This window comes from Impatiens glandulifera, chromosome 1 (assembly GCF_907164915.1).
Source record: "Impatiens glandulifera chromosome 1, dImpGla2.1, whole genome shotgun sequence".
NCBI lineage: Eukaryota > Viridiplantae > Streptophyta > Magnoliopsida > Ericales > Balsaminaceae > Impatiens > Impatiens glandulifera.
Window position 1 is genome coordinate 80603472 of NC_061862.1, and position 14651 is coordinate 80618122.

Below are 14651 nucleotides of genomic sequence, written 5' to 3' on the forward strand. Positions count from 1 at the left end.
TAAAATTGAGAGTGAATATACATGTTGCCCCTGTCAATTAAATTTGGATGAAAACGGTTAGAATTTGGAGAGTACTATCCCCTAGTATTTCCAAAGAACTTATACCACATATGGGTAGAGAATGAAGAAGATTCCTATGAATTCTATTTAGTATACGCTAAAGAAGTTGGATCTGGTATAAGGCGCAATTCAGAATACAATGATTAATCAGGTTCAATACTACAAAAGGTTTTTGTTGTAGTGCACAATGTCAAAGAGGAAAAGATAAAAGATATGTTTGTGTCAAATGTAGTCGTCCTGAAATAATGTTTAGTTGTGAGGCTAAATGAGGATAAAGAGGGGAATACATAGAATGTTTAAAGTAGTGGACTTTGTAAGTGAGCATAAATATCCTCTTACAAGTCCAATTAAATCACACATTTATAGATGTCATCGGAATATATTTGCATCTATATGTTTATAAATTGAGATGACATTTGATATGAGAGTCCTTCCAAAGACATCACAATATTCTTGTGGCGAAACAAGTAGGTGGGAGGAACAATTTAGGTTTTATTCCCAAAGATTACAAAAATTACTTGTGATGAACAAGATATTGTATGATTGTGGATACAAAGAGTGTGTTAGAATATTGCATAAAATGTAAATTTGTTGGAAAAAATGTATATTCGATTCCCTACTTGATTGAAAAACTTAGGAGCAAATAAAGCACAAGTAAAAGTGGAAATAAATAACAAAATGAGAACACGATATTTTACGCGGCTGTAGGCGTTCTTCCTTTCTTTTAATTTTTGACTTTTTTTCTTAATGACGGATGCCGCTCTATAAATAATAGAGTTATTATGTTATATAACATAACCCTTTAAAATACTATATTACCCTTAATAAATTCAAAGTGAACTTGAACCACTATTGGACCTTTTTCATAGTTGGGAGCCCAAACAAAATTCAACAAACTCCCCCCTCACAACTATTGGGAATAATGTTGTCAACCCGGCAATTGAACAACAAAATTTAACTTTCTTTGTTAGTGCCTTAGTTATCATATCAGCGTCATTATCATTTGTATACACATTTTCTAAAATTAACAACTTTTCATCTAACGCATCTCATATCCAATGATACCTTACATATGTGTTTAGATCTAGAATGAAATGTTGAATTTTTTGCTAAATAAATACCACTTTGACTATCGCAGAGAAGCGCATACCACTCTTTCACAATACCAAGTTCAAATAGCAATTTCTTAACCCAAATCAGCTCCTTTCATGCTTCCGTTGTTCTAATAAGTTCAGCTTTCGCGGTTGATAAAGCAACACACTTTTATAGCCTCGATTGCCAAGAAATATCTTCCCCTCCAAAATTAATCAAGTAGCCTGAAGTGGGTTTTCTTGAGTATACATCACATGCCATATCTGATTCGGTATAACTAACTAAATTTGGACTCTCATTTCCAAGGCAAGTCTCATACTTGATGTGCCTCGAAGATACCTCAATATCCACTTCCCAATATTCTTTTCCCGGATTTGAAAGAAACCTGCAAACAGTACCAACAACATAAGCTATATATGGTCTCGTGCTAACCATATCATACATAAGACTACCTACAACTGAACTATAGGAAACATTCTTCATATATTCATTCTCATCATCGTTTGAAGAACTATATTTGGAGCTCAATTTAAAATGAGTCGTTAAAGGTGTACTGATACTTCTAGAATTCTCCATATTGAATTATGTAACACTTTCTCAATATATTTTTTTCTAAATTTTCAACATGTTTACGGGTGCTCCGTACGACTTTCAAGCGAGTTCAATCGGATAGTATCTATTTGAATTTTAAGAGCTACTTTAGCTCCTTTTGAGATAGTCAAGGAAACGATTGATCTTCCATTAACCTTATTTGTTTTCTAAATCCTCATTTGACTCTTCGTGTTCTTTTTTTTATCCATCATTCGCTAGAGAAATCAAAAGGTCTACCACATATCTCAATGTGATCATAATCAAATGTTTAAAAGTATTTGATTATTTTCAATGCCCCTAATTTCGATGTCAGGTTTTGAGGTTTGACCTGATCAATGTTAGATTTTTACCTAAGCTAATAGTCTTGAATGAATGACGTTGACCCGCCTGGGTTAACTTTCTAACTAAGCTAAAATTCTTGAATGAATGAGGTTGACCCGACCGTGTTAATTTTTTACCTATGCTAAAAGTCTTAAAACTCTACAGCATGCCAAGGGAGTACGTCATAGATTGCTACTTGTCCGGTCTAAGGGAGGAAATTGCAAACTGCATCAGGCTGCGATTCCCAGATTCTTTAAACGAAGCCATGGCCATGGCTAAAGTCTAAGAAGCAACATATCGGTCCTTAATGAGCATTGGTAATTTGTACAGCACTGAAGCATCGTTGCTGCCCACGCCACCCAACACCAACACAGCCGGGCCAAGCACCAATACTGACTTCAAGAATTCATCATATGGGTCCTATTCAAATGCAAACCAGGGCCATGTTAAGCAATTAGACCCAGCCTCAATGGATGAAAAGCGAAAGAAGGGCCTATGCTACTCTTGCAATGAAAAATGCCAACCAAATCATATGTGTAAATCAAAGTTATTCATGGTCTCGGCCAATCAAGAAGATCAAGAACCTAACCAAGAACCTGTTTTGGATGATCTACCTTCATTGCTCGGCCCAAGGGATGAACCATCCATATCCTTACATGCCTTGATCGGGTCTAAAGCTTTCCAAACGCTCCAGATTCTTGGCAAAGTTGGGAACCTGCCGGTGGTGATCCTGATTGATACAGGCAGCACCCACAATTTTATCAATAACAGGATTTTGGAGAAAATAGACCACAAAAGCATAGAAACCAGGGTGCAATCGGTTAGAGTAGTCGATGGGTCTAATGTGTTATGTTCTATTATTTGCAAGGACTTGAAGTGATCGATGGAAGACAATGAATACTAAACAGAAATGAAGGTAATTTCCATGGACGGATATGATATTGTGCTGGGAATTGAATGGCTGATTACTCTAGGCTCGTCTTCTTGGGACTTTGAAAAGCTGACCCTATCCTATGATAAGTAAGACAGAACCAGTCCTAAAGGGGATTCCTCGGTCGCAGGCCAGTCTGATGCATGGAAACCAACTGGAAAAGACCTTAGATGAATATATTGTTGCTGCCAAAATGCATGTAAAGAGTAAGCCCGAAGGCCAAACTGTTTCACTCGCGGCATTGACCTTGGAAGATATTCCTAATGATCTAATTAGAAGTTATGGCTCCTTCGATGCTGTTGTTATGCTGGTTCAGGAAAAAGACTTGGCCTGGATTTTTGAGCCAAGTATGGAGTTTAATCGAAGTTGGAAGAAATTATTTTTGCACCAGGCGCTGGTGACATTGCAGCAACCAAGGCCAGCTCTAAACACTGAAAAACTCGACCTTAGGTGCATAGAAATTCCTCACATGGGCGGAGTGGCAAGCGACCCGACAGCGCAAAAGACCGCAAGGACCCGGCCAGTTCCACTACTGAAGCGATTCTGCCGAAAGTTTTTTGAGAAAATACGGTCTTATGCTGCGACCCTTGTTGAATGTGCCGAAGCCCGACCGAAGCAATAGTTTTGAAGTTGAAGATGCGTATTAGAGGCTGACCAGTCCACGTTCTTTTCGTCGAGGGCGACGAACCTCGAAGGGGGAGATTATGTTACGGTCTGCTCATCAAAAACCTCGGTCCTAAAATATTTTATGCACCCGTCTCTCGGCCCAAGTGTCTATATGGGCCAATTTATGTGTTTTTATAGAATAATTCTGTTTTGTTTCCTTTCTCTCTTATTTCTCTTGAAACGGAATTCTGTTATGTTAGAAGTAGTTGTAACCGAATACATTTGGGTAAACCAGTCTCTTTAAATGGTGATGCCCACCCCACTTTTTGGGGCTATGAATTGAATATTTTGGAACTTGGTGCTCTAAGTTATCTCTCGACCCTCCTCTCCCTTCTTGGACCGCTAGGTGTAATCTAGTGGTATTTCTCTTCTCCCCTTTGGCTCTTTACTCCTTAACCTCGAATTCTCATCTCATTCTTTGTCCTCTACGCTTGAGTGTTGAATTCCACCATCGGCCCGATCATCAAGAACCCATTTCTTGAATTAAAGAACTTGAAAGGCCCGGTTATAGTTTAAAGCCTAACAGAATATTAGGGGGTCAACGACCCCATAAAAAGGAAGGAAGTCAGAAGAATGATTGAAAGGCATAAAATCACTATTATGGGTATACTAGAGACGAGGGTAAGACACAATCAAATCGATACTATTAGTAAATGTTGTTTTGGTAGCGACTGGTCTTATATTCACAATTCAGATGAGTGTAAACGCAGAATCTGGGTTGGCTAGAATAATAGCTTAGTTGAGGTCAAGAAGTTATTCAACAGTAAGCATGTCATCATGGTGGAGATTGTTAGTAGGATAACAAAAGCGAAGTTCTATTTTGCTGCTATCTATGGAAGCAATGTAGCAGGAGAAAGAAAACAATTATGGAGAGAGCTCAAGAGTAAAGTTAATGATGATGAGCCTTGGATCTTAATGGACGACTACAATGTCACCAGATTCATCCAAGGAAGAGAGTCAGAAATTGGGATCACGCTAGACATGATGGACTTTAATGAATGCATCAGAGACATCAACTGTATCGAACCTTCTAGTTCAGTTAATCTATTGTCAAGTAAATGTTCATCTAAATTGTCGGATCCTTATTCCCAACATACTTGGTCAGATGTGGTAATTTCAGTCCATGAGGGATCACCTCACTCTTTTTTGCCTCCAATTTGTATTTTCAATTGTCTCATATGTGTGTCGACTTTCCTTTAGTTAGGCATCACTTTGCGATTTCATTTTGATCGTCCCTAGTTCAATGTTGGTTCAAAAAACCTCCATCTGTAAACCCTTTTTTTAAGTTTAAATTGCAGTATTTTCAATATAAAGTGAATAAAAAAAAATTAATTTAACCAAAAATTTCAACATCATGTTAGTCTTGAATCTCTACCCTAATATTTACAAAATTAAGTTGTAAAAGAAATATAATAAACTTAAATATATAAATTAAAATTTATAAATAAATAAAAATTAAAATTTATAAATAAATAAAATTACGGACAAAATAGGAGATTAGGTTTTATATAATTTTTATAAACTTTTAGAATTTTTTAAACACCTAGTTAACCCCACACTAATTTAGAATTTATATATTTTATTTTAATAAATTTAATTTCTCTTATAATGTATTTTATTTTAATATATTATATTTGTGAAATTAAGTAATTTATAAATATGTAGAGACATAAATTTGGTAATAATAATAAATAAAAAAATGTTGGACGAATTCATTGAAAAAATATGGAAAGACGAACTTAATATTAATTATTGATGGTTGGCTTCCATCACGCCGCCTCCTTCACCTTGGCCGCCGCCCATGACTTCCCTATCCATTTTCAGAATTTAACGAAAAACATAAATTTCAACTATTAAATTGCTTAAATTAATAATTAAAAAATATAATTATAAAATTTAAATAGTCACTATAATAATTCAATAATTAAAAACATAAATAACCTGACTGTTTCTTTTCAAACAATTAAAAAATCCTCAAATAACAACATCAAACAAGGTATTTTTCAAAAATTCAATAGAAACCCTTCACAAATAACCAACATCAATCAAACAAGCCCTAGTAAACTCAGTTAACTTCCACGGAACTGTTCGAGGATGACAAATTAAAACAACTAATTCCATTAATTAATATATAGTACAAGGTTAATAACCAGTAGTTTTTCCTTTTTAAAATGATCAACATTATAATAATATATCAAGACTTGTTGTATCATTTTGAATTGGTATTTGGTATTGATATTGCATGCATGGAATAAAACTAGACTTACATACATGGAATGGACAAACCAAATTTCCACGTGAGTTCATACTGGTTCAATGATGACGACCATTAATATTTTTTGGAAGGATTATTGTTTGGTTTTGGAAATAATAGGATTATTCCAGACAATTTTAGGTTAAGAAACAAAAAAAAAAATTAGCATTGTTCTTGCATAATGACAATATATATACATAATTAGTTTTATAAATAAATTTTTAATAGTGTTATTTACCTATTAATAATTTTTAATTAATTTAATACTTAATTATAACTATTTTTAATTAAATAGTTAGTGTATAAAAATATTTAATTATATATAACTAATAATAATATATAACTAATATTTTTTTATTTTTTTTTATTAATGTAACGTCTATTATTATTTCAAATAAATTCTCCATCTTATGAGTCGGTGCCTAAAAGACCAAATATCACGAGTTCGATTTTCACTTTAACACTTTAAATTAAATTAATGTGAAGGTTATATAGAAGACCGTGTCAGTTTTGTCCATTTAAAAAAACAAATAATTATATAGGGGTTTGGAAATTCTATGAAAGTGGCAAAAAAATTTCAGAGAATTATTCCTATAAATTACCCCATAATTTCATTAGCATAACACCACCTAGCTATCTACCTACATACAGAAGTACTACAATTAATATAATCCCACTTACCAAACTCAGCTAATTGTTCTAAGGAAGATCCAACAGTATGGGGCTTTACCATCTCTCACTAGCATTAGTTGTGACATTCATGGCCATGTCAATGCTTCCTCAACTCTCAACTGCCCAAAACTCCCCCCAAGACTATGTTGAGGCCCACAATGCTGCCCGGGCTCAGGTGGGAGTCGGGCCCATCGCTTGGGATGAAAACGTAGCCGCATTTGCTAGAAGTTACGCCAGCCAGAGAGCTGGGGACTGTAATCTCATGCACTCAGGCGGACCATATGGCGAAAACCTTGCAAAAGGTTTCCCGAACTTCACGGGGAGAGATGCTGTGAATATGTGGATCGAGGAGAAACCCTTCTACGACTATGACTCAAACACATGTGTCGGAGGTGAATGCTTACACTATACTCAGGTTGTGTGGCGTGATTCAGTAAGACTAGGATGTGCTAGGGTTCAATGCAATGACGGTTCGTGGTTCGTCACTTGTAACTATGATCCTCGAGGCAACTTTGTTGGAGAGAGACCTTACTAGAAAACTGAAACTCGCAGTTTTAATTAATATAAGTATGAATAAACCTTGTTTGTATTTAATTAAAGATGTCGTTTATGCGGCGACTTTATTTAAACAAACTCTAGTATGTTATGAAAAAATAAACTATAAATATGCCTAATATTTATTCAATAAAGAATGTTTCTAATATTTGTTTTTATGTTTGATTGCTAATAATTATGTTTTTTTAGCTTTGTTTAATTGTCATCATTTAATCATTGTTAGAGTTTGTCTAATTTTGATTTTTGACTCTTCCACTTTTGGAATTTAATAAATGGTTTTAACCATTTTAAAAAAATTGGAATGTTTGAGGGAATTAAAATAATGGCTAATCAATATTATGCTCCTTTGTGTATTTAACTAAATTTGAAATATTTTTCGACCTTATTTGAAATTGTTCCTTATTTTACATTTAGCTTTGTTTGAACTTTAATCATTTAAAATATTATAAAATTGTTAATTTGTGTTGAAAACAGGCACACATTCCTCATTTACATAGTATATTTATTTTTTGTATTTATAAGTTCAACTGTGTTCATGTGATTTCTTCAACTCAATTCTCAGACGGCAACGCAGGTAATCTTTTTCATTTATTTTTATTGAAATTACTTTTTTTTTACATGTAGTTTTGTTTGAATTTACATTTTAAACATCTAAAATCATATAAATGTTATAAAACTGTTAATTTATGTTAAAAATATGCACAAATTCCTCATTAACGTAATATTTTTATTTTTTGTAAGTTCAACTGCTGAAAAAACTTTTAATTTTTGTTTTTATGTGATTTTGTTATTGTAATACAAAACTCGCAATATGTCTTAAATCGACCGGTCATACTGGACTTAGACCGAAAATGTGATTATCCTCTTAGTAAGAATAAATTTATAATGAGATTTAATGTAATTTGATTTGAAAATGAGGTGAGTTTGTTAATTGAAATAATTCATAACCCAAATTTCATAAACATAACTTAATTGGAACTTTAGGCGATAGATTATTTTAAATTAATTATCAAGAGGGATTAAATTTCGATCATAAAATAAAAGTTTTTCATACTTGAGTTATTTTTTATTTTGTACGTTTGAAAAGTATCTAACTATTTCTAACAAAAATAAATGTGAAATGAGCAATTTAAAACCAAATGAATTAACAAGGAGTAATTAAAAAAAAAAACTATATATAAAAAATATTTCAAAATTAAATTTAGAGAGTATTATACCTTTTACCTTTAAAATAAATATTCTTAATTTCAAAAAGTTAGTTTTTCTTTTTGAATTCCTTCCTATAACAAGTTTTTTATATTTTTTTTTAGTTTGTATGACATTTTAATGTTCAATTATTTTTTTATAAAAATTTAATAGCTCTAGCATATTAAATATTATTCAGCCTCTTTTTTTTAAGAGCATTTTTACTTTTCCAAAAGTAAATAAAAGTGTAATTTCTGGAAAAAAAAAAAAACATATTATTCGTCACTAAAATCACATATTTTTTATGTCTTAAAATAATTATAAAATGAGGTATATGGCAGTACTTAATTAACGGGCCGCGCATAATATACATTGCTAAAAACATTGAATGACTCTTATTCTGTCTTAGACATTAAGCGTATGTGAATTATTTGATTGTTTTTGTTTTGTCTTTTTTTTCTTTAATTTTTTTTTACATTTTTATTATTTTTAGCATATTCATTTAAATTAAGTTATGATATTCTGAAATTCTGTCACCGAATATTTCCTCATCCCGCGCGGCACTAGTCTAGATTGTCACAATCCTAGCTAGTTAGTCTTTCTAAGAATGCAAGAAGATTGAATATTTTGAGAGAGAAAAAGGTTGGAGAACATCTTGTTTATTACAAGTGTGAGGTACACGAATATGAGGTATTGTGAGGTGTTTGATTTATGGCCAAGACTTGTTTATATACAAGTGGATGGATCATTCTAGATCCTCCTTACCTAGTGTTTTCTAGACACTTCTATATCTAACATAGACCCAAGAATTCCTAGAGAATTTTAGAAAATTCTACAAACTACTTACTATTAAGAACTCCTAGAGAATTCTAGAAAGTTCTCATATCCACATACTTTATGAACTCCTTGAGAATTATAAAGAGTTCTATGAACTTATCTACAACTATAAGCTTCTAGATAATTCTATAGAGTTCCAAAAAATGGAAAAGACCACAAAAAATAACAACATCTAGAACATTCTAGAACATGTGCATGAAGGCTTTACATATTTAGATTTTGGTCACACCATTTGAATGGGTCGTGACATTCTCCCCCACCTAAGTCATGGTCATCCTCGGCATGTCCTTAGACCGATGCTCGGTATGATTTTTATCGATCAGCTCCAACCGATATGAGAGGTTTTCCACACATCCCTCGATGCCCAATCCCTCTTATTCCCTTTACCACGTTTCCGACCTCGGATGAATCTCATCGCCGAGAACATGCCAAATCCCTCTTATTCCCTTCTTGTTGGTATTGCATTAGTCTTCCCGTGATTCAAAATGATTAATAAATCGGAATAAGGCATTATACAAGCGCATACATGATCGAACCATTGTAGTCCCAACACTACATCGTAGTTTTCCATAGGAACTAAGGTAAACAAGACTGTCCCATTAATTTTGTAGGCTTTGTTGGATGAAGAATTACTATTTTTTTTGGAAAATTCTGATTATTTTAAAAAATTTCGTCTAAAATAATTTGTCTACTTATTGAGAAAAACCTAACATCGTTAACCATTATACATAATAAATGTACGTACAAGATCCTATGATATCTTTTATCCGTAAATCTCCTTTTGAAACCCAAAACCTCCGACACAAAATGTTCAATTCAATTTCAATGTCATATTTATGTCAAAAACACATCCACGCATTAAAAATAAAATAAAGAAACCAAACACACAAAGTAATAAAAATCAAACTCTTACAAACTCGGCGTATCCATCTTTATTATTGGTACCCCATAAAGCAACAAATTAAACCTTATTTAACTAATTGTACCAAGTTTAAATTCTGAATTTTGAAAACCATAAATCAAAAATTACCATTGCACGGTTAGAGGTTAAAATATTCAAAGAGCTGAAAATGAAGATCAATTTCAACCGAATTAAACAACTCTACAAAATTTATGCAAATACATTTGGTATAAGAAGTCATAATAAAATCAATAAGCAAAGCAATGCATCAAAATATAATTAATAAATTAAATTGTTAAGTGTGTTTGCAAGTCAGATGTTTAACTCCTTTATGGACACATTTTAACCCACCAAGATAACTCAATGGTAAGAGTCAGCTTAAAAGATTAAAATGTCACGGGTTCGATTTCTATCTAGAAGCATTTTGAATTTAAATGGGGTCATGTATGTTAGGTGTTATGCTAATTCTCATTTAATTTTACAAAATTAAAATGAAATATTCACTAGTTGTAAAGACCTAAATCAAGATAGAATAATTACCCAATAAAATGCAAATTCAGGAATGATGTGAGTGTGATATCAAGATGCAAAAATATAATTCAAGAAATCAAAAATGAATTTTAAGATACAAAATGTTGTTCTTATATATATATATATATGCCTTACCATTTTGATGCTTCAAAATAAACAAGGGGGAAAAGGTTATTACCTACAGATATTGCAGTTGTACTTTTCTGATAACAAAAGGGTTTCAATTTAAAACAGAGCATTTCACTAGCAAATATAAAAGAATAGATATGGAGTACATAAAATAGAGAATGTACAAGTTCCTGAAGGTCATCAGTACTCATCCCACATGACATGGTAATGCGTTGAGCTAATAGTTCTGTAATGAAAGATAATAAGATAAGGTTTACTTACAACTATGACAATAAGAAACATATACAACAAATGTCATACATCTAAAACTAGTTGTAAGACTTACGATCATTCCAGTATGTGCGCACATGTAGAAGTCATTCTTTTTGGATGACAAATTCCGAGTTACTTGTGAGTCCTGTCTCATTCCTTCGCCTATGTTGGGAAAGATTCGGTCGACAATGAAATTTCATATTCTCTTATTAGAAAGAAAAAAGTAAGAAGATTGACTTCTCTTTCACTTACGTACTTCTTCACTTACGTACTTCTGTAACTTTTTTTTTTAACTTTTTAATTGATTTAGTTAGAAAGTCTTCCCTAGTGTATATATATATAATTTTCTGATAAGTTGCCACGTGCAATCATTGCTCAATGTTTTGATTGTTCAGTCCTACTCAGACCAATTTACAATATTATTATCCTCATCATTTTGTAGTGTTAAAATTGATTAATTTATAATTTATTAATAGAATATTTTTAAAACCTATAAGGAGTATAATTTGTTATAGTATAAATTATAATATAGAGCTATAATTAGTATATGATATTATAGTTATTATTGGTTTGTTGAATTATAAATATTTTTACATAGATTAATATATATTTTAGAATTTTATGTTTAGTATATGAAATTTTAACTAATATATAAAAGTAAATTATAATAGAAATTTTATTTGAATTATATTTATTTAATTTAAATTTTATTAATTGATACATACTTTTATTTAATTTAAATTATAGAAAAAATTTATAACAATAATTGATAAATATTTTTATAAGTATAATTTTGTAATAATATATATTTTTTATAACATTTTAAATATTGAATGTAAAATGTATTTTGTTATATAACCAAATAATTTATTTTTCACAATAGGTAATAATTTTTATGATTAAACTTTTACAATGTTGGTCACAAAGGTAGTTCCTTCGGTGCAGATCGAATGAAAATTTTCTCACTTTTATTTTTAATAATAAAAAAAAAAACACATTTTTATTGAACAATATTAAAAATTGATCAAAATGTTTAAAGAACAAAAAAAAAAAATCTATATCAAAAAGCTCTAATTCTTTAAATGAATTGCTGATCAAAATTATATAGTGGTTGGAAATTGTATGCAATTGGGACAATATTTGTCAGTTAAATTCTTAAACATGATCTCTAGCTAGTCAGAGATTTAAACTTTTGATCAACTATATTGCAGCATCGATCATTAATTAATATATGACCATATATGAAAAACAGACAAGGCACCAGAGTAGACATGTAATAAAAATAATAATGATATCAATCAATTTTAATTTTTTTTTAGTTAAACCAAAAGCATGATGAGAATCTAGATGAAACCATGGTGAGGCCCAAAAGCAGCATATCCGGGTATACCCATGAGGTGTCATAGATAGTCAAGTCCAAGCCCAGAAACTTTGAGTTCGATAGGCCCACCACCAGGCCCAAGCGAAGTTGGATCGAAAGAAGGGACCGACAAAAGTGGCTTGGGCTCGCACCTATTCAGCATGTTGGGCTACATTCTTCTTCTAATCCTTCGTAACTTCCTTTAACTTATCTGGCTGGTGAGTTTGGTAGATTTTGGTTGGAGGTTGATTAATGACTCGAAGTTGATTTCTTTTTGTTCATCTTGATCGGGAGATCCCTTTATAGTCGGCTTAGGTCAGACGAATTTGGAAAAAAATCATTAATGGCCTTGTCACTTGCTTGATCGAATCTTATCATTTCTATTCTTAAACTTTATGTTTTGATTGAACAATACTGACGTTGGACTTTATCATTATTCAAGAAAGATTATTATTCTTATTCATGCATCGTCAAGAAGAAGACGAAGATCAACCTCCAATACGTGTTGGGCGCGTTCCGTGGAGTTACGTCAGTGTTCCTTGAGGCCGGGGCATTTCGTGTCTGGGTTGTTTGTTTGGGCGTTAGTCTCCTAGAGCGCGCTAATTGGTGAGGGTGCTTTATACCTTGTTTGATTGGGTCAAGTCTTTTAACTTTTTTATTACCAGCAAAATATACCAAATTAATTAATAGACATAATTTATTTTATTTATTATATTTTAAGGTTTTGTTTTTAATTATTTTGAGATTTAGATGTATATAACATTTTTTTTCTAAAAAATTATATAATTTATTTCTTGCTATTATATTTTGAGATAAATGGATACAATATTTTACATAATAAATAATTATTTAATTTATTTTTATTTTTAATTTAATTATTTTAGGTTAAATGGACACAACATTTTTCAAAAATAATTATTTAATTTATATTTGGACCAAATTTTAATTAATTTGAAATTAATGAATATAACATTTTTCAAAATAATTATTTAATTTATTTTTGGACAAAATTTTCATTAATTTGAGATTAATGAATACAACTTCTCAAATAGTTATTTAATTTATTTTTGGACCAAATTTTATTTAATTTGAAATTAATGAATATAACATTTTTCTCAAATAATTATTTAATTTATTTAAACAACTCAGAAGTATTTTAAATTTTTTAATGAATTGAATAAGTCAAATTTTAGTGTCTACAATATTATAGACTAATATATTTAGATGGAAACTTTATTTTTTACATAAATAAATGTAATTTTCACACCCTAATAATTTATAATAAACAAATTAATTTAAATAATTTATCAATACTTAAAATTAAGTTAATAAAAAATTAAATAAATAAAATATTTATATCACGTCCATTATTGACTATTAAAATAAATTAGAGTAATAAGTTTAATCAATTAATTGGATATTTAAACTCCTCATTTTCTGATCTCAAACTTTCATGTGCCTATACATGTTTCCAACCAATTAAAATGTTTTTGAATATTATATTATTAAATTGAGTCGGGTTTAATAATAATAAAAATATCTTAAACTCAAGACCGACTCGATCCTTTCCCCGTTCCATCGTTCGTCGTTCCGTTAGTAACCTAAATTTATTTTTCTCGTTCTGTCACTTCATCTGCCATAATCAATTTATCTTTATTGACCAATTTCTAATTATTTTAGGTTAAATGGATCCAACATTTTTCCAAAAGAATTATTTTATTTAATTTTTGACTAAATTTAATTAATTTGGAATGAATATAACATTTTTAAAAATAATTATATAATTTATTTTTGGATCAAATTTTAATTAATTTAGGATTAATTAATACAACTTTCGCAAATAATCATTTAATTTATTTTTGGACCAAATTTTGATTAATTTAAAATTAATGAATAAACATTTTTTCTCAAATAATTATTTAATTTATTTAAACACATTAATGAGTATAATTTTTAGAAATTATTTTAACAACTCAAAATTATTTTAAAATTTTCTATGGATAGAATAAATCAAGTTTTAGTGTATCGGATCAAAACATTATTTTTAAATAAATTAGTGTACTCTTCCCAGCCTAATCATTTATAATAAAAATAATAATTTATCAATATTTAAAATTAATTTAAATAAAATGGTTAATACCATGTCAACCCTTAACTTTACCGTTCATTGCATGTCTTTGCTTCCTTTTTGACCTTTGAGATATAAGAATCCCGAACCGGAGTGAATAAGTTTAATCAATCTAATTGAATATTTAGTCCGGGAGTGAATAATTTTAATCAATCTAATTGGATATTTAGTCCAAATCTTTTTTTC

General features: G+C 30.6%; 1 protein-coding gene across 1 annotated transcript; it reads left to right on the forward strand.

The window, feature by feature from the left end:
- Positions 1–6606: 6606 nt before the first annotated feature.
- On the forward strand, positions 6607–7160 carry LOC124921808 (basic form of pathogenesis-related protein 1-like). The gene has a single exon (XM_047462509.1). It carries the CDS (start codon positions 6634–6636, stop codon positions 7120–7122), a length of 489 nt encoding a protein of 162 aa, XP_047318465.1. The 5' UTR covers positions 6607–6633; the 3' UTR covers positions 7123–7160.
- Positions 7161–14651: the final 7491 nt, after the last annotated feature.